General features: G+C 35.1%; 1 protein-coding gene across 3 annotated transcripts in view; it reads left to right on the forward strand.

Annotated features, from left to right (window-relative positions):
• Nucleotides 1–20,351, forward strand: part of CEP85L (centrosomal protein 85 like) — a 111,882-nt gene that overhangs the window by 80,994 nt on the left and 10,537 nt on the right. For all 3 annotated transcript variants that reach the window (XM_070932772.1, XM_070932773.1, XM_070932774.1), the window contains 7 exons: nt 2,241–2,362; nt 11,075–11,192; nt 12,728–12,901; nt 15,191–15,343; nt 16,820–16,974; nt 18,788–18,905; nt 19,813–19,863. In XM_070932772.1, coding sequence (XP_070788873.1) covers nt 2,241–2,362; nt 11,075–11,192; nt 12,728–12,901; nt 15,191–15,343; nt 16,820–16,974; nt 18,788–18,905; nt 19,813–19,863 — 891 coding nt within the window. The remainder of the gene's footprint in view (nt 1–2,240; nt 2,363–11,074; nt 11,193–12,727; nt 12,902–15,190; nt 15,344–16,819; nt 16,975–18,787; nt 18,906–19,812; nt 19,864–20,351) is intronic.

Here is a 20,351-nt window from a genome sequence, read left to right on the forward strand (position 1 = left end):
TTTAAAAGTTGAATTTAAGTAGAAAAAACAGTTGAAATTGACCATTTAGAAATAAATTACAATTAGACAAATAAATTAGCTTATACTGATATATTAATAAAAATATAGTGTCTTAAATTTCTCAACTCTGGAATCCATAAAGTTTAAGAAAAAGGATATATAATATATATCCTGCATATGCCTTACATGCTGCAACAAAACAAAACTCATAGGGAGCTTTAAGATAGGAGCCAGTACTATAGGAGTAGAGGTGATCTAGAAAACATTCTTCTGGTTGCAGAACAGTACAGGTAGTCCTTGAGTTACAACTATAATTGAGCCTCAGCAAAAACATTATTAATCGCAGTCATATGACCACAAGACACTGTAAATGCTGACCAGTTACCAAGGGTCTAAAATATTGTCATGTGACCTTGGGGGGCAGCTGGACGTCAGAACTTCAAAACTATATCATAAATCTCTTTTTCAGGGTCTATTGTAAATTTGAATTGTCACTAAATGACCAGTTGTAAGCTGAGGACTATCTATATTCTCCCAGGCATACATATCTTTTTTTTTCTTGCCCTTTTATAGCAATATTTTTGGAAGTGGTTTGCCATTGTCGTCTCCTAGGGCTGAGAAAGAGAGGGATCGGCCCAAAGTCACACAGTTGGCTTTATGCCCAAGGCAGGATAGACTCACTGTCTCCCAGCTTCTAGCCTAATGGCTTTAACCACTACACCAAACAGGCTCTCATACATTTTTACTGAGATGAAAATATGTTTCTTTTAAAATGTCATACTGATATTCAGAAGAAAATTGTAGAGTAGGAAGTAGCATTTAATCATCAGATCTAATCCCCTTGCTCAGTAGGAAAAAAAACTTCCTCTGTCAAGCTTAACTACTGGTTATGCAGACATATCTGTGTACATTTTTGGCAATAATACAAAGTTGGTTTACCATTGCCTGCCTTTGGAAATTTTTCAACTTCCCGTGTAGCCTACAATCCTGGGATTTATTGGCAGTCTGCCTTATATGCACTAAACAATCCAACTGCTTAGCTTTCTTTGAGATCTGGCTAATTTTTGAAACCCCTCATGAGCCCTACATAGAGCTAACTTTCATACATTATTGTAAAGAAAAATTAAAGAATAAATTTTTCATTTATATAGTTGTATTATGTATAAGCGTCATTGAAATGCTGCACAAACTGTCAGTGGCACAGCTTCTCAGTGTGAAATATTCATATCTCCAAAGCATAACCAATGAATCCCATGATGATGAAAATGCAGAAAATAAATAAAAAAAATGTGTTAAAACTTCAGTTAGCTTTTTCACTTCTATAAAAATGTAAAGCAAGAAAACATTAGACAGAAATATTGCAGATTAGAGCTTCCATAAAATGAGAAACAGTTCATATACATTTCAGGTATATCTTAGAGAAAGAACATGGATCTTGTACTTTCCAAATATATTCATGAAGTACCATATAAGACGCACCTTTTCCCCCCACTAAAAGAGGCTAAAAATGTGGGTGCATCTTATACTCCGAATGTAGCTTTTTCAAAGCTTTTTTTCAGCCCTAACTAGGCGCTAGCCGAATGAAGTGATCCCCCCCCCCCGGTGCTTTGCCTGCTTTTCTCATTGCTGCTTCCTCTCAGCTGTGCCTTAGAAGCTGTTTTTTATCCCCAGGCAGGGGATAAAAAACCAGCAAACTAATGTGCTGAAGCTGACCAGACAAAGGATGCAAGCCAGATGAATACCTGGTAGGCAGATCTTTTTTTTTCCTATTTTCCTCCCCAAAAACTAAGCTGCGTCTTATACTCCGGTGCGTCTTATACTCTGAAAAATATGGTATATTGGCTATTGGCTATTTATTAATGGTTAAGCACCTTGATAAATGTTATAAATGTATAAACATAGGAGCCTGAGTGGCGCAGCAGACTAATGCTACTGTTAAAGGTAGTATTTAGCTTCCAGCTGCCTGCAATTACTGCGAATTCAATTCTTACCAGGCTCAAGGTTGACTCAGCCTTCCATCCTTTCTAAGGTAGGTAAAATGAGGACCCGGTTTGTGGGGGCAATAATCTGACTTTGTATAAAATATACAAAAGTATGAAGGCTATTGCTTAATGCCTTGTAAGCCGCCCTGAGTCTCCGGAGAAGGGCAGCATATAAATCAATCAATAAATATGATAGGAAGGTAGACTTTTCTCATTTTCTGATTTATTAATATTATTTTTATACATATTTTTGTGCAGGTTCTGGGTGGATCATATCATCAAAGTTATCCAGCTACAAACTTTCAGGACTATAATAATTGGGAGTCCCTGATGAAAATTAAAGAAGGGCTGTTAAGGCAAAAAGAAATTGTGATTGATAGGTAAGTATATCTATTGTACCCTCAATTTGCTTCAGATTTGCCTTGCAAAGCAAGGCAGTCCCTTATTTTGTCATCTTTGAGTAGTAGGCTCTGGGCTTTGAGTAGTGGGCTCTGTTTTAGGTAATAGAAACACATTTAGTTTCTGGTGTATAACTCTGTACCTTTATATAGCAATATAGTGGTAGTTGTATATTATCTTGTGTATATAATGTATGCACAATTTTTTACTTTTAAGTTTTTAATTTGTATAGTTGTAATATTTTAATTATTTTTCTACTTGTTTTTATACTTTGTAGTCCTTATAGGAAAGATGGGTGGCATAAAAAATAATAAAAAATTAATAAAATAAATTTACTCTAATGCTGAATATTTGATCTCTGGTGACCTTTGTCAAAGCATCACAAAGCTTTGTATTAAACTACACTGATATATAAAAGTATTATTGTTAATCAAGATGCAATTAAAATTGAACAGTACTATGGAATTGGTCTATTTCAGTTTAAACCAATAAGCATTTGTCAATATGTTGTTTCTGAAGCTTTATGTACAGCATTTGATGAAGTATGATAGTCTATATCCATATTTATTGATGGGACCCTGTGTAGTCTTTTCTTACTTCACATTTTTATTGGTCCAGCAAACTTCCTTTTGGTGTACCAGGATATTCTTTGATTTTCAACACTTCATACTTCCGTGAAGAAAAGAAAAGCACATAATAATAACAAATGCATATGATTAAGTATGTTAAAAAAAGTGACTTCCATACTGAAATCATTATGGCAAAGGTATACCCTTACATAAGTTTTGGGCTGTGATTGGCATTGCCTTGATACAAGATAACCGCTTGGTTGCCCATAAGGAAATACAGTGGGGCAAAAAACTATTTAGTCAGCCACCAATTGTGCAAGTTCTCCCACTTAAAAAGATGAGAGAGGCCTGTAATTGACATCATAGGTAGACCTCAACTATGAGAGACAAAATAAGAAAACAAATCCAGACAATCACATTGTCTGATTTGGAAAGAATTTATTTGCAAATTATGATAAAAAAATAAGTATTTGGTCAATATCAAAAGTTCATCTCAATACTTTGTTATATATCCTTTGTTGGCAATGACAGAGGTCAAACGTTTTCTGTAAGTCTTCACAAGGTTGGCACACACTGTTGCTGGTATGTTGGCCCATTCTTCCATGCAGATCTCTAGATAGAGCAGTGATATTTTGGGGCTGTCACTGGGCAACACGGACTTTCAACTCCCTCCAAAGGTTTTCTATGGGGTTGAGATCTGGAGACTGGCTAGGCCACTCCAGGACCTTGAAATGCTTCTTACGAAGCCACTCCTTCGTTGCCCGGGCGGTGTGTTTGGAATCATTATCATGCTGAAAGACCCAGCCATGTTTCATCTTCAATGCCCTTGCTGATGGAAGGAGGTTTGCACTCAAAATCTCACGATAGATGGCCCCATTCATTCTTTCCTGTACACGGATCAGTCATCCTGGTCCCTTTGCAGAGAAACAGCCCCAAAGCATGATGTTGCCACCCCCATGCTTCACAGTAGGTATGGTGTTCTTTGGATGCAACTCAGCATTTTCTCTCCTCCAAACACGACAAGTTGTGTTTCTACCAAACAGTTCTATTTTGGTTTCATCTGACCATATGACATTCTCCCAATCCTCTTCTGGATCATCCAAATGCTCTCTAGCAAACTTCAGACGGGCCTGGACATGTACTGGCTTAAGCAGGGGGACACGTCTGGCACTGCAGGATCTGAGCCCCTGGTGGTGTAGTGTGTTACTGATGGTAGCCTTTGGTACGTTGGTCCCAGCTCTCTGCAGGTCATTCACTAGGTCCCCCCGTGTGGTTCTGGGATTTTTGCTCACCGTTCTTGTGATCATTTTGACCTCACAGGGTGAGATCTTGTGTGGAGCCCCAGATCGAGGGAGATTATCAGTGGTCTTGTATGTCTTCCATTTTCTAATTATTGCTCCCACAGTTGATTTCTTCACACCAAGCTGCTTGCTTATTGCAGATTCAGTCTTCCCAGCCTGGTGCAGGTCTACAATTTTGTTTCTGATGTCCTTTGACAGCTCTTTGGTCTTCACCATAGTGGAGTTTGGAGTGTGACTGTTTGAGGTTGTGGACAGGTGTCTTTTATACTGATAACAAGTTCAAACAGGTGCCATTAATACAGGTAATGAGTGGAGGACAGAGGAGCCTCTTAAAGAAGAAGTTACAGGTCTGTGAGAGCCAGAAATCTTGCTTGTTTGTAGGTGACCAAATACTTATTTTCCACCATAATTTGCAAATAAATTCTTTCCAAATCAGACAATGTGATTGTCTGGATTTGTTGTCTCATTTTCTCATCTTTTTAAGTGGGAGAACTTGCACAATTGGTGGCTGACTAAATACTTTTTTGCCCCACTGTATACATTCTCATTCTCAGCATTACTTCTGGATTGATTGAAAGATAAAAAGGGTTCATAACTCTTTAAAAAGAATTCGTTAAGAAATGTTGACAGTTTAATTGAAATTGTTTATAAAGCACCAACATTAGATGACTGTAATAAAGGTGTAAAGGCATGAGAATGTTCCTATTCTGTTTTGCCTAACTGCGATATGATTTAGTTTTGCTTTATTTTTTATATTGTCTCATTATTTTCATTATTTAGTAATTATTAAACACTATATTTTAACACTAGAGGGAGTACTATGTTCTTACATGGTTTTGCATAGTATTACATTTGTGCCTTGGCTTGGCTCTCTTGAAGATAAGCTACACTATGCAACTACTTCTTTATACTACTTTCAATTGTTTTGACCTTGATTGGCCATGGCATACTACACATTTCTACTGAAGTGTTCGTGCTAATACTAGCACTGTTTATTGGCAAGGATTATCTGTAATGGTAGTGTGAATTAATTCCAAATGCTAGACACATGACATAAGTCCCTGAAAATAATAGCGTTTGCTGTGTTCTCAGTTAAACAACAGAGTGGTGTTCAAAAGGCTTTTTTAGAAAAGGTAAACTCAAAGGTTAAGATTTGGAGGAGTAAGTATCATTCCACATAATAGAATAATACTTGAAATTCTGAAGCAGCTGCTAATCATCATAATAATAGAAATAGGATGATCATTAATCATCATTAATATAAATATGGTTAACATTGTGAGTCTGTTGATTCAATACATGGTTTCTGTTCCTTGTAGAGTTGTATTTGCTTTGACTTGATCAGTGGCAGAACAAAGCCATATTGATATTGCTTGACGCATAATTGAGACCTATCAAAGAATTGGTCTTAAATTTAATACAATTAAATTCTACCATAGAATTCCTCTAGCAAATCCATTGTTTGTGTGAATCCAGTTGTCTCATACTCTGTTGAACTGCATGCTGTTTGAATGTATTTTTAAATATTCAGAAACTTAAATTCAATTTTGCACAGTTGTGCTGTTTTATATGATTGCTCTTTTTTTTTCTGCCTAAGATATATTGGGGATGCATTCCAACATGGGTTACAGAGTCCCACTTGTTCTTTCTAAAAGCCATCTAACAAGCAGCTAATGTAATTTCTTAGGATTCCACCAAGCTATGCCCTTTTGGAAGGAATGTTACCGTTAATCAGCTTCAGTTTTAATTCCAAGTACTAATGCCAAGTACTAATGCTATAATGGAGGGGGAATGCTCTCTATTAGTGTTATAGAGCTATTCATTTTATAAACCTCTATCAGGCTTGTAGAAACAGTGCTTCAACCCTTTGTTCTTTTATTGCTGAAAACCTAGGCACGCTTACTTAAAAGTAATCCTTTTTTAACGGAATGAAAATAATTCTGAAGACATTTGTGGGATGGCTGAAGATTATTATCTTGTTTTGAGTTTTGAAATATGCTTTTCAGAGCCGAGTAATAAAACTAAGCATCATTGGTAGCAAAGGCGTGTAACAATTGTACAACATCTGATAGCATAACATATCCTCTCGCCTTCTTGAAAACCCCGTGATTTCTCAGTTATGCACCAGAGAATTGGCATCAAATTGAAAGAGAGCAAGGGAAAGTTCCATTGCATGAGTGGATATCCACTCACACATAGTTGGACTTCTTCCACTACTCTAAATCTGGCTTCACCAGAGATTTATATCAATGAAATATATATATGATATTTTTCATTTGAGAAGACAAGAATTAATATCCAGAATAAATTAAAATAAATATTTTCTATTCTTATCTTATGTTTGGTCAAATATGACAACAATTTCACTAAAGCAAAGGCAATAAGAGATACAGTTTGATGGAGTAATTAAGGCACAAGGATAGAAACCAGAAGATTGTGAGGCACAAAGCCAACTGGGTGATATTGGTCCAGTCATTCTGTCTCAGCTCTAGGAAACAGGCAATGGCAAATCACTTCTGAAATCTTGCCAAGTTGAAACCTTTCTCATTTAAACATGAAGCTGGTATTTATTTACCCGTGTTATACCATAGCAACAACAGCAAACAAAATTATATAAAATATATCTGAATACAATTACATTTGACTTCAAAATAACGAATTGGTTACTGAACTTTTAAAGAAGATAGTGCAGGTATGGAATCAAATTTAGTAGCTGAAAATATTATTGAACCTGAATTAACTGTTTAGTTTTCTGAATGTAGAGTATAGAGAGAAATTAGTTCATACTGTATAACAATTGAACACATTATTCTGAATTTGACAGCTGTATATAAAATAAGAAGGAGCCCCCCCAATATTTCAAGTTTGTCCATATTTAAGTTACATCTGTTGAAAGAGAGACAGAATCAATACAATTTCAATCAGCATCTATAAGTAAATATGCGTGTGAAGAGTAAATGTATAACTAAATACCTATTGCCTGTTATCACCTGTTTATTTGCCACCGGCTGCCAAATAAATTATATGCAGTGTGTTTAAAATACTGTATATGTAGAGGAGAAAATAAAGAAGAATTAGGGACTGGTTTTTGAAATAACCAATTTCAGGTTTTATTAAACCCATTAGAAATAAATTGAATCAGCATTTATAATTAACAGGAGGAAAAGAGGGAGAACAAAGTGGCCTCTGTGTTCCAATATAATAATGGAGGAGTTGTACAAAGAAAATAACTATCAGCATGAGATATTTTCCTGGCTTCTCAAGGAAAGATTTATACATTTCCAATAAGATACAATTTCGTGTGAAAGGGAAAACATGGAAGTGATAAAGAAGAATAACCTGTAATGAATCATAGAATGCAATACCAGCTGAACAGACAGCCATCAGTATATTTTCTATGTGTGTGCACACGGTGTGTGCTATTCATCTTCATGTAGCACAATCCTGTGCACAAAGTATTCCAAGTAGCCATAGGTACATTAGCTCACTTCTGTTTATGGAATGCCTGTTGCTGTAAACAGAACTTTGCATATCATCACTACTACATCAGCCTAATTGTGTAATGGAGAAACAGCATGTGGTACTCTGATATTTATTTAAGGTTGCTATAGATTGATATTACAAGATTTGTTCACTAATCTTAAAAATTTGATGTTTGGCTTTATTCACAAAAACAAGAGCTATTTAGAGAAAAGATGGGAGAAGAGTGACCAGCTCATAAAAGTTCAGTCAAGAAATATGCTCGGTATTCTGTAAGAGATCATCAGCATTACCAAATTGGCAGTTGTCTATACAGGCCTAATAAATTTCCTTCCAGTAGTGGTTGCCTTAATAATAAAAAAATGTGCCGGTGAGTGGCATATATATTAGGAGAAATATATCTGTAACATACAAAAGTAGATCTTTAATGGAATAAACACTACACTTTGCATAATAAAATTGCCAAGAGTATGTATCCTGACTGGTGAGATAGAAATGCAATAAATAAACAGACTTACATAATAATAAAATCCATGAATTACGAAACAGTCTTCTTGTCATTAGGAAGGTAGTAGTGCTATTTTGAGGTGTGTTGCTTGGAGAATATAGTGGATTATTGTGGATGCGGCATTCCAGGATGAGGAAAAAGATGTATGAATAGTATTTCATTGCAGAGCAAGACATGTTCTCCATTGCTCCCTAGTGCAGGACATGAAATAATAGATTGAAATTACAGGAAAGTAAATATTAATTATTAGAAAAGGTTTCCTAGTACTCAGAACAATTTGGCAATGGGACTAACAGGTTCTTTGTTCACTAAATATGGTATGATCAAGCAGAAGCTGGATAGCCATCTGTCATGGATGCTTTAATTTGAATTCTTGCTCCAAGATGGGAGGTGGGCTCACTAGCTTAAATGCCCAGGTACAACTTTATGATTATATGATTCTGGATGCTTTGTAAAGAAGGATCTTCAGATTCTAGGATAGCACTCCCCAGACATATCCTCCTGGAACGGCATGCAATCATCACCTCTGCAACTATCCATGTTAATGTCTTTTTACTGGATTCAGTGGAAAGGATACCAATTGTTTGGATCTTTCTGCTTCTCTTTGGTAGTTACAGAGTTGTTGCTTCTGTTTCTATCCACTAAAGAAAGAAGACGGACACCTGTAGCCTGTCTAATTAATGAATCACAATTAATCAACGTTTACAGGAGTTTGACTTGTATGTGCAGCTTACTTTATCACTGGGAACAAATGATTGTGATTGATATTTTATTCTCTGATAAGTGCAATTTATCAAATATCAAAATGATTGATATTTTACTGTGTGATAGATGCAACTTACTTTGCAAAATGTGATCAAATGAATAGGGGCTTTCAGCAAGGAAATTAGAAGTACCTTTGAAGGAAATAATGGAATTAAGTGATCTTTTTTTAAAAAAAAAAAAAAAAAAGGATTTAAACATCTTAACTAAAGTAAACTAACTTTTTAAAAAGAAGCCATGATTGATTTTGAGAGCAAACCATTTCATTTTGGTATGTGAATTTGGATTTCTCCATAACAGAAACTTGAGAACATTTAACAAGTTAAATTTAAACACTCTAAAACACTGCTAGTATTATTTCTAGACCAGCACTGTTGTCCTATTATTTCAGTTGTCAAAGGCTGAGTAGATTTCTGGGATCATAGTGCGAAGTGCATGCTACATTTTTTTTTTCTTTTAGTAAAGCCTTATCAACATGGAGTTACATAGTGGATTACTAGTAACAGCTGTTGAGGTACCAAAGGATTATAGCCATCATATAACATTATCAACAATGAAATGCACAAGTCATGAGACTTTTATTGTCAGACAACTCCAGAGACTTAGAGGATTATGTACAGAATTGAAGATATTCCTGTAGAGTTTGTTTTGATACACTTTTTGAATAGCCATCATCTTTTGCATTCTCTTTTTAAGGTTCAAGTCATGAAAATTAAAGTTGTCCTAGCTAATTGCTTAAAACTAAGAAAATATTAACATTGTTCCATGTTTTTTTAAAATTACTTGAGTATAACAAGTCATCCCTAGTAAGACATTCAGCTGCTTTTGCCCACAGCCAGCAGGAAATTGTGCCACCCTAAATCTTGCTGCCACCACAATGTTTTGTAACTTGGATTAGGTCTGTGCTGGTCTGCTGTCCAAAGAGCTTGAATGCACAACATTCTAAGGTGGTCATTGTGTTGCTTTCTTTGCTAAAATTCCAGCTCCAGGAATACCGGGCATACTGGTTGGAGGAGACTTTTTAGTATAAGTAAAGCTTCCTCCAGTTGTTATGCAGAACAATTTGGCTACTTCTTGCAATATCTTTTTTTCCTTTCACATTGTATCAACAACTGATTGAAGTTAAAGAAAATAAAAATAAAAATAAATAAGTCAACTCTTTAATGATCACTTGGTGGCAATAAAAAGTTAGTTTTTTTTTTTTAATCTTGCCTGTCGTCTAGTAACTGTCTGAATATCTGTAGTTAAGATGCATTTAGTAGATGTATGCTGCCAAAAAGAAACAGTTTGAGAAAGATAGTTAGCTTGGGGTGGGAGACATAAATTATGTAATATGAAGAAAGGAAAATAAGAAGCCAAGATTTTCCTGGGGGAAGCAACAACTGGGAACGGAATTCCCAACCATACAAGCCATAGAAGTACAAGAACTGAGTTCTTTCAATTGCACTTTGAAGGGTACACATTAAGTCAGGTGAATTACAAGCTACAGTATGAAATAATCAAAAGGTTGTTATCTTGGTATGAAAATCCATGGAAATTAGAATGTACTCATGATTCCAAATATGTAAGTGTAATGAAAATACATTGTTATAGCACAAGTAAAATATGTAGAAGTTAAATTTTACATACCACTTGCAGATTTCTGGAGATGGAAAATAAATATTCATTATTCATTGATGTATGTTGGAGAAACATTTTCTGTTCTGAGATAACGTACATTCTGCATTTCCCATTAAGAACGCCATTTACATAAGGGACCTTTCCCCCATTCAGATCAACAAAAGAAGAAGAATCCTTTTTTATTTTTTAAGTGCAGAAAGAGCTGTGAATCCACTGAAATGAATCAGAAGGTTTTCCTAGACATCAGAGTTTTATATGCTCAACGAAAATCACAGGGACAGGAATAAAATGTTGATCACCTCATTAATATTAATATAGACAGTCAGTACAAATTCCAAAATTATGTTTGAGATAATAAAATGCTAATTCCATCTCAAATGTAGGAGAGGATGAAAATTGAAGTTGAAAATAAGACTCAAGTGACTTGACTTTTTCCTTTCTTATAATTTCCAGGCAAAACCAGCAAATTAACCTTCTGTATCAGAAAATAAGAGAGAATGAACTACGAGCTCAACAAGCAAGATTAGGGCACATTGTACATTGTGAAGAATCATACATGAATAATTTCCAGGTAAGATGAGGTTCTTGAACTGTATTTGTTACTATTAGTCTAATGAAAATCCTAAATAATTCAACATCCTTAAGGACAAGTTTATATTAACATTATAATGAAACATCCCACTTTCCACATTTTGAAGTATGAAAGAAATTTGATGCATAGTGTAAAGGAGCACTTTTGCATTTGAACATTGTTTGAAATCAGTTCATTATATGTGTTATTATTTCCTTACACTGGTTTCAAATTGGCACATATTACATTTAAATGCTTTGACATTTAAACATCATATATATATATATATGTATGTATGTATGTATGTATGTATGTATGTATGTATGTATATATGCATATTGTTTCTAGCCAGGTTCCACCTACGTAAGCTAGGTTGTTCCACAGCCCTAGTTCTGTGAAATCTCATTCACAAGTTTCTGGGCTTTTTGTGGGCTAATATATATAGGCTAATATATATATTTGTGGGCTAATATATATATTAGATGTGGGGGTGTGAACTGATTGGGTGGGAGCTTGGCTGTGTTCTGATTGGGTGGAGGTGTGTTCTGATTGGGTGGGGGTTTGGCTGTGCTCTGATTGGATGGGGGTTTGGCTGTGCTCTGATTGGATGGGGGTGTGTTCTGTTTAGGTGGGGGCTTGCTTGTGCTCAGGTTAGTCTGAGTTGCAGGGGGATTTGAGCTGGTGAACTGCATTGCTGTTGTTTGGCTTCACGTTCGTGGTTGTGCCACATCTTCAGTTCACACCCCCACTGGCAGTTAAAGGGAAGAAACAGCTGCGATCACACATTGCTCCTAGAAGCACGAAGCTGAAAACACCAGCCTGAAGATGACGAATGAGACTTCGTCGAAACGTCACCAAGACACTTCCAATTTTACGCGGGAGAAAACCCGAATAACCAAAGACCTACAGAAAACAAATATATATATATATATATATATATATATATAAAAAATATTATTTATTATTGTATTGTTAGAGGTTTGAGTAGTAGTATGACTTTAAAATACAGACTTTGGATCATAAAGGTGATTTTTCCCACATGCTTTTGTACACTAGAAAGCCTATGACTCATTCGGTCATCCTTTCATAGATATTTCCTTACCTAAACAAAGAAACGGACCATAGACAGGCAAAGGAACAGGAATAATTTCCAAATTCCTGCTGGCTTTCTCAGTGATTTTGCTCAGGCAGGGAGGGTTAGAAATCACTCCTTCCCTCCTCCTTGGCTGACCTGCAGAACTGTCTGCCACTTTGCTGAGTAAAGAGGCACAAAGGAAGCTATGGGCTGCAAGGAAACCAGTATCCCTGCTCCCGACTCCAGAGTACCCCCAAGATCCAATTCAGGAAGAAAGAAGACTCATCTGTCAACTCCTGGAACCTTACAACCATCCCTATCTTGCCAGCAGGCATCTGAGTCAAAAATTTCAATAAGAGAACCTTTTCGAAGAGCCTTCCTTCAGCTGTGTGGTAGTTAATAAGAGTTTCTTCAAGGAATCCTTTTTTCTAATCTTTTTCTTGTTCTTTTCTTAAACCAGCCTCAATATGAGAAACCATCAATGGCAGCTCAATTTGCAGACAGATCTTTAACCCAATGTGAAAGGGAGCAAGTTAAACTTGCATCAGTACAAAATAAGGAGGTGCAACTCAGTGAGTTTTTGAAAGAAATAGTAAACAAATCCAATGAAGATAAAAAGAAAATGGAAGAGAAGGTGAGCCTCATATTGATTTTATTGAATCATTTGATCACTACAATACAAACATACATTGCTTAGTGGTATATGCTGCATTACAGGCTGCAAATTTATTTGCTGAATCTTTAGATCATTCACTAGGATAATTTTCCAGTTTCATATAATTGAGAGAAACATTTCTTTTAGATTGCTTTATAGTGCCCCTATATTTTCAGATAAAGATAATTGAATATTAGTTTCATTGAAATCATCTGGACTAATTGCTTGTGACAAGGTTTCATTGATGTAAGTGCCAGTTAAGTTGAAATGACTATATCCAATTCATTCTCTTGTAGGATAAAATTTTACTTCATGTTATACCCTAGTGCAGCGCCCCTTTTGGCCACCAGGGACCATGGAGAGAGGCTTTTCTGTGGACCAGAGGGGTGTGTGGTTTTGCATGCTGGCTGCATCCCATGCTTATGCTGATGGGGCTTTGCTCATATGTGTAGCCCTATTTCTGGCATGCCGCAGACTGGTGCCAGTCCACAGCCTGGGAGGTTAGGGACTCCTGTCCTAGTGTGCATAGTTAGTTCAGTTTCACCGTTGTTTTTTATGTTTTTTATTAAAGTTGCACTCAGATTTTGTTTTGTTTCAGATTATAGCCACAAGAGAAAGAAATACTTAAAGAGAAGTTATATTAGTCCCAATAAAATCATATATTTAGGCAAAATTCTGTACAGCTTTGCACAGTGTGAAAATGAAGACGATATTTGCTAAGCTTCAGCTAATTATGAAAATTGATAAAAATATGAAAAATAGTATTGTCTAACCTTATGAATCAAATTGTGCAGCCTATGGCCTTTAGCATTAAACAGTTTTGTATTTTAATGTTTTATTGATAGCTTTATATGTTTCTATCCTGAAAGAAATCAGTACAAACATAGAAACATATAAAGCTATCAATAAAAACATTAAAACACAAAACTGTTTAATATATATGATTTTTTTTTTCAATATACAGTAGATAAAAATAATCCAAGGTTATAAAGTATAAAAGGATATAAAGTAAAAAAAAAAAGTTTTGTTTCACTTTTGATACTGTTGTGAGCCACACAGTCACATTGGTGATGTGAGCAGTTCCACAAATTGAATACATAAATAAAATTGTAAAATGACCTTTGATAAAACCCATCATATTTTCCCACTGGCTTGCCGATCACTCCTGTTAGCATGACATTTGGGTATTCTTTTTCTAGTTTATCTTTGCTCTTTTAATGCTTTTTTTAACTAGTAATCTCTACTAGTTTTTATGATCATCAAAACTAATACAAGTGGTATGTAATTGTTCATTTTTAATGTGATTAGTGAACTTAACAAATAATAAAACAAGGTATGTAATGGGTGGCAGTAGATATTAAATATAAGTATATTTTATGTTTGTAAAAATTTTTGTACTTACTTGAAATGAATACATCATTCAGAAAAAAATTAAGCATTAAAGCTATTTTATGCAGATTCTTTACATTTTAGACATAGTGTACCAGCAGGAATAAAAATTACGCTACTTTGAAGGGGCTTTTTTTCCTGTTAAGGCAGGTAATTTCAGGAAGCAGAATTTAATTGGTCTCTAGAGTGCTGGTATTAATAATACAAGACATAGTTCGAATAGACATGCAGGTAAATCTTGTAGACATGTTTAATTATGAAAATATTACACTAAGCAAAAATATGCAGTCTTTGAAAAAAATATCAACATTATATTATGTCCTGTTTATATTTTCACTGATATTTTTATTAAAATACTAAAGAATCCTTGACCCATTGGATTTACCGTTTCAGAAATATTTCCTTGCCAGATTCTTTAATGCCTTCAACAATGTCAGAACTTATAGTACACTGCCTTTACGGGAAAATGTTGAGGTAGATTCAGAAATGTATCTGCCTTGAAAATAGCCCACATTGAACAGTCAAATATCAGCACATGAAATCTTTTATGACATTAAGTACTATGTCATAAACTGTTTTATGATAATTTTTATGTCATAAAATGTTTTATAGTATATAAATTTGCCAAATTTCAATCCCATGGAAGACCTAGCCTCCAGATTTTGGACATATTCTGTAAGATAGCCCATTTGAAGTACCTTGGTTCAAATATTGTTGTCCTATGATGCACTGTTTTGACTAGTTAAAGGTTACATGTATAGTAATATATAAATATAAATAGATAATGCTGAAAAAAGGTGATTGAGCTTGAAACCTATTCTTTTTTTATTGGTTTCTTACTTCACATTAGATAACATCTAATCTTACCTTTTTTTCTAGCTCAAAACCCGAGACAGGTACATAAGTAGCCTGAAAAAGAAATGCCAGAAAGAATTGGAACAAAATAAAGAGAAACAGAGGCGAATCGAAACACTTGAAAAATACCTAGCTGATTTGCCAACACTGGATGATATTGAGAAGCAAAGTAAAGAGGTAATCGATGCGTTGTTTTGCTTTAAAAGCAGCCCTTTCAGAGGTTTTGCCAAATATACATTTTAGTGGTTCCTACCTGCCCACAGTGTACTCTATACGGTTTCCACACTTCTAACAGAAATCCCTTTAACTATCGACTGTGTTCAGAATTATTGAATACACAGACAATAAATCCAACAGTGCAACAGCCCAACTGATGTTGCAGCATCAGTTCCTAGTCTCCCCTGCAGCCTCCCGGTTCTGCTTTCCAGAAGTTATGTGAGAGTTTCTGCAGAAGGAAGAAAGAGAAGAGAAAATCTTAATGCACAAATAAAAATAGCTTGTCTTAAATTTTTGTTTAGCCCTTAAGATTTTAAATTGAGAGGTACATCAGTTTGTATGTGTGAGTGTGTGTGTGGGGGGGGGGAATGGGTATGTGTGCACACATGCATATGCATCTGTGTTTAAGGAAAAAATAATTTTGAAAAACGATGATAATCGTCAATTTGGTATGAGGTTATCATAATTACAGAATTAATTTTCCAGAAAAGCACAACATAATCTATCAATGTAATACAAAATAAGAATTATTTTTGTACATTATAAATTTACATTATAAAAATTGTTAAAAATTAGGCTTGCCCCTATCCTTATAATGGAAAAAACTTTTAAATTGGAATACAGTGCTTTAAGGATTATATTAGAAAAAACAGCAAACCTGAAACATTTTATTTTTGTTATTTAATAATAGTATAGAGCCCAGACAAACTTTTGGTTGGATCTATAAATGCCTCATAAAAGAAGAAATGAAAAAGAATTATGTTGAATTTTGGAAACTTCAAAAAGATTCTGAAATATTGGTAGTTGTATATATTATTCCTTGTCCGAAAGATGCAACTGGACTTTCTGATTTTTAATAATAATAATAATAATAATAATAATAATAATAATAATAATAATAATAATAATAATTTTATTTCTATATATTTCTTTAACACATTTTGCTTCTCATTCATGAAGCTTCAGCAATTCTACATTATCCCTTGAGATCTTTGTTATTTGTAAAAATGACAATTTCTGGACAATATTAAAAGTCAGTGTATGGCTGTGTTCCTTTACTTTGATAGCCTCTGCAAACTATTTTCTTTTGCTTTGCATTTCTCTTTTGAATAGTCCCAAGAGAACAGATTCTATTCTTGCAAGTCTATGGGAAAATCTTCCTTCTCTCCCTCCCTCCCTCCCTCCCCACCTTCCCTCCTCCAAGTCCTCCAGATTTTTTTGGCAACCTTTTTGGGGAAGTGATTGGCTCTTGGCTTCTTCCTAGGGCTGAGAGAGAGCTACAGTCCACAAATGACCAAGACATGTCTAAGGAAGGATTAGAACTCACAGTCTCTTTGATTTTTGTCTGGTGCCCTTAAGCACTATGCCAAATTGACTCTTGTGGCAAGCTTAGCTCTGCATAGTTTTTTTTAAAAAAACAACCTTCCTGTTTTACAGCTACTGGGTCTTGAAGAAAAATATAAACAACTGAAAGCTGGTATGGTTAAGCTTGAAAAGGAATTGGAAGCATCTGAGACACAATGTAAAGAAAAAGAATTGCAGCTTGTGTGCCAGAAGAAGAAAGAAAAAGAATTGATAGTTGCAGTGCAAAGGTATGGGCAACATAGTTGATTATCTTCTGAGTGTGTTGCTGCATATAAGGTATTTCCGTCTAGTGGCATGCTGACTCAATTGTAGTGCAGTTGGTAGAAATAAACTTTGCTTTAGTATGAATTGCTTTGCTATGTCACACAGAAGGTAGGGAAGCCACATTTGCAAAAGATACTCAGTGCATATGAATCTTTGTGATTTTAGGGAGGAAGGGGTGGAAAAGCTCCGTCAAATGAATTATTTAATTCATTAGTTAAATGATTGTTCATGACTGGCTCATGGTTTAAAGTTGATTTTCTAACTTTTTAATGTTTTATAAGACATCCTCCATCAATGACAGGAGGTGTGGCTATCTTATGCTAATTTTCCAGCTTAGTATAGCTGGCAAAACTTCAGTGTTCACACATAGTGGTGTAGCAATCATAAAAAGATCTGTCCTGCAGAAAATGGAAACTTTCACCCAATAGATGAAAGGATCAAACCCAGGAAGAGAACTGTTCCCAGATTTCTTCTCTAGGAAGTAAGGGCTGCTTTTCTCTATAGAGATGACTGAAAGTTTGTTCCCTATTTTCAATGAAGCAAAGCAGTTCTTTATTTCAGCATAAAGACTCAGCTTCTCTTTGTGCAAAAAAAAAAGGGAACATACTTCTCTCTGGACAAGAAAAAAATTGTGCAGTGAAGTGGGGCCATTTTCTCTATAGAGAAAAAAACTAAAAGTGATAAGCTTCCTAGAGAAAAATTGTAAAAAAATGAAGATTTTTTTCCCTAATGAGCAAGGGCTTCATGGGATTTGTTTCTCCTTTGTGAAGTCCCCCTCCCCCTTGTTTTACCTAGTATGCTGATGATGTTGGAGGGACAGTTTGGCTCTTGGCAGCATGAAAATATTTATCTCTGTCTAACATTTTAAAAATTAGCAGAAAATATTAGGAAGAGTCTGAAAAATGCCACTGAACCGATCAAGAATTTCTTCTAATTTCACTTCTGTACATAATCTCTATAGAAGATAAAGTCAGCCTGGAAAGTTATATGTTTGTGTTGCTGTTTCCTGAAAGAAACTCACAGGATCTAAAAGATTAGCAATTTTAGCTTCTGGCAACAAAACTAACAATATGTGACATCTTTAAAGGCTGGAAGAACTTTTGTGAACTGCCAGATTTGGTGGTATCATTTCAATGCCATTTGGAAACAGTTGCAAGTGGATTTTAAAATTAGGCAATTGGAATCCCTTGTTTTATAAGATTTTTTGAAAAACTGTTACAGAAATTAAAAGAAAAAATTCTCCAATGCAGATAGTAACAAAAAGTTATCTTAGTATTTCAATTTGAATATCCTAAAGTATGGGCCACTTGAGTTCATGACCCTGTGTTCCTAAAATATAGGAACAACAAACAAACATCTTGTTCAGATGATGAAAGGTTAGATATTTAAGGATAGTTAGCCAAATCTCTGAGTGCATTGTTTCCATCTTACATTTGGTACCTCTTGTGTTTGTGAGAGTATAATCCACCGTGCTGGCTTTGTGTTCTCCTGAAAGTCTATACATATTTGAAGCAGAGTCTTGTTTCTATTTTAAACCACAATTTTCATTGTGATAATATTTTTATCTTTGAAACATGATAATAGGTAAAAGTTAGATGCTCACCTGCTCTGGAACATTTGCATGCCATAGGGGTATTACATGGACAAGGCTTTTGCGGGGTTATAATATTTAACCGATATGGGAAACTGTGAGTTATCCATGTAATTTTTCTTGTCTTTGAAATTTTTGCCCTGACTTGTCTACCTGTTTGTTTTGCTTACTAATGTAAACCACAGCTTGCAACAGAAAGTAGAAAAATGCCTGGAAGATGGTGTCCGTCTTCCTATGTTGGATGCAAAACAGCTTCAGAGTGAAAATGAAAGCCTCACAGAAAAAAATGAGAAGGCTAATAAGGTCAGTACATTAAATGGTTGTCTAAATATCAAGTGGATTCAGTTTTGAACCCATATTGCTCTCATATTAGCTTTTCCTCTCTGTTACCATTAACAAGAAAAGAAGTACCAGCAAGTGCTTTTATTCAGGATTACTGTACGCCCAGATAGAGAGACAGAGATTGAGAGTGGAGGCAAATCAATGCAAGCCTCCAGTTACTGACTGGAGCAGTAACTGACTGCTGTTAGCATTTATGTATTTATATAATATTGAATGGAAGATATTTTATTCCAACATTACTATCTAAATATTTATAGATATAGTTTCCTAAGAACTTAAAAATATCTCACTGGGATCAAGCCAGGCCCCATCTTCATCCAGCATTCCGTCCATGAATAAAATTGCCCACGGATTCTTACTCTTTGCCTTCTGGCTTTAGCAATTCATAGCAATTCATAATGGATAGGTCCTTTTTCTCCCATGACCACCGGAAAAGTTTCCTGAAAAGCTGTTGAATAGGAATTTTGTAGAAGATTTCTTAAAGGTCAGGAATGGCAGCAAAGTAACAACATGACTATTAGTATTCTCAAAAACTCCAAATGGTTGGTTACCTCGTGAAATCCATGCTGATTTTATTCAACTACGTTCTTTAGTTGTTCTTTTCTGGTTGTCATTTCTACCAATTTTCCGGTTGCATATATTACTGGAACTCCCCTGGGTCCCTTTTTAAAGGCTAGTATCACTTTCATCCCATCCTCCTGTAAATGCCCTTCAGAATATTAGCACTTCTAAGCTCCCCATCAATCTCTCTCTGTTGTTAATTCCAAACCTGATGTTGCAATATCTTTTAGAAGTGTATGTCCTTCAAAAAAGATAAAGGAAACCAGAAACATAAATAAGAATGTTATTATCTTCTTTTCCTCAACAGGTCATAGACAATCAACAAAATCGGATCACCGAGATATCTTTAGAGATACAGGTAAAGCAATGTGATTTTCACAGTTTCATGTTTACCGTCTGCATCAAAAAAAATCATTATCATCATAAAAGGAAGCTGTGAATGCACTTCATAAACTTGCATTACTTTAGTTACTAATATTTAATCATTTATATTGCTTCAGTCATTTAGCTTTCTATTTATTCATAAGCTGCTTTGAAATATCTATAACCGAAAGTCTAAAAATAAATCATACAAAGAAATAAATGCTATAACCTGGGCAGCTTAAATAGAAAAGGGAAACCTTATCCTTACAGACCAGTTATTTCCCCCATCAGCAGGACTTCTGTTGTGTCAGTGAAGTGAGGCTGGAATTTATCGACTAAGTTGGTATGCACCTGGCTGCTGATTTATGACAAGCTGACTTGCCTAGAATGCCTTATGATACTGGGGATAGAGTTTTTGCTGGAAGAGGGCAGGGAGATAGTTGCCAGTTTTACTCTGTTCATTTTCAGTAGTAAAAACCTCCC

The sequence above is a fragment of the Pituophis catenifer genome, unplaced genomic scaffold (genome assembly GCF_029215685.1).
Source record: "Pituophis catenifer annectens isolate HBS135680 unplaced genomic scaffold, rPitCat1.0.hap2 SCAF_1, whole genome shotgun sequence".
NCBI classification, from domain to species: domain Eukaryota; kingdom Metazoa; phylum Chordata; class Lepidosauria; order Squamata; family Colubridae; genus Pituophis; species Pituophis catenifer.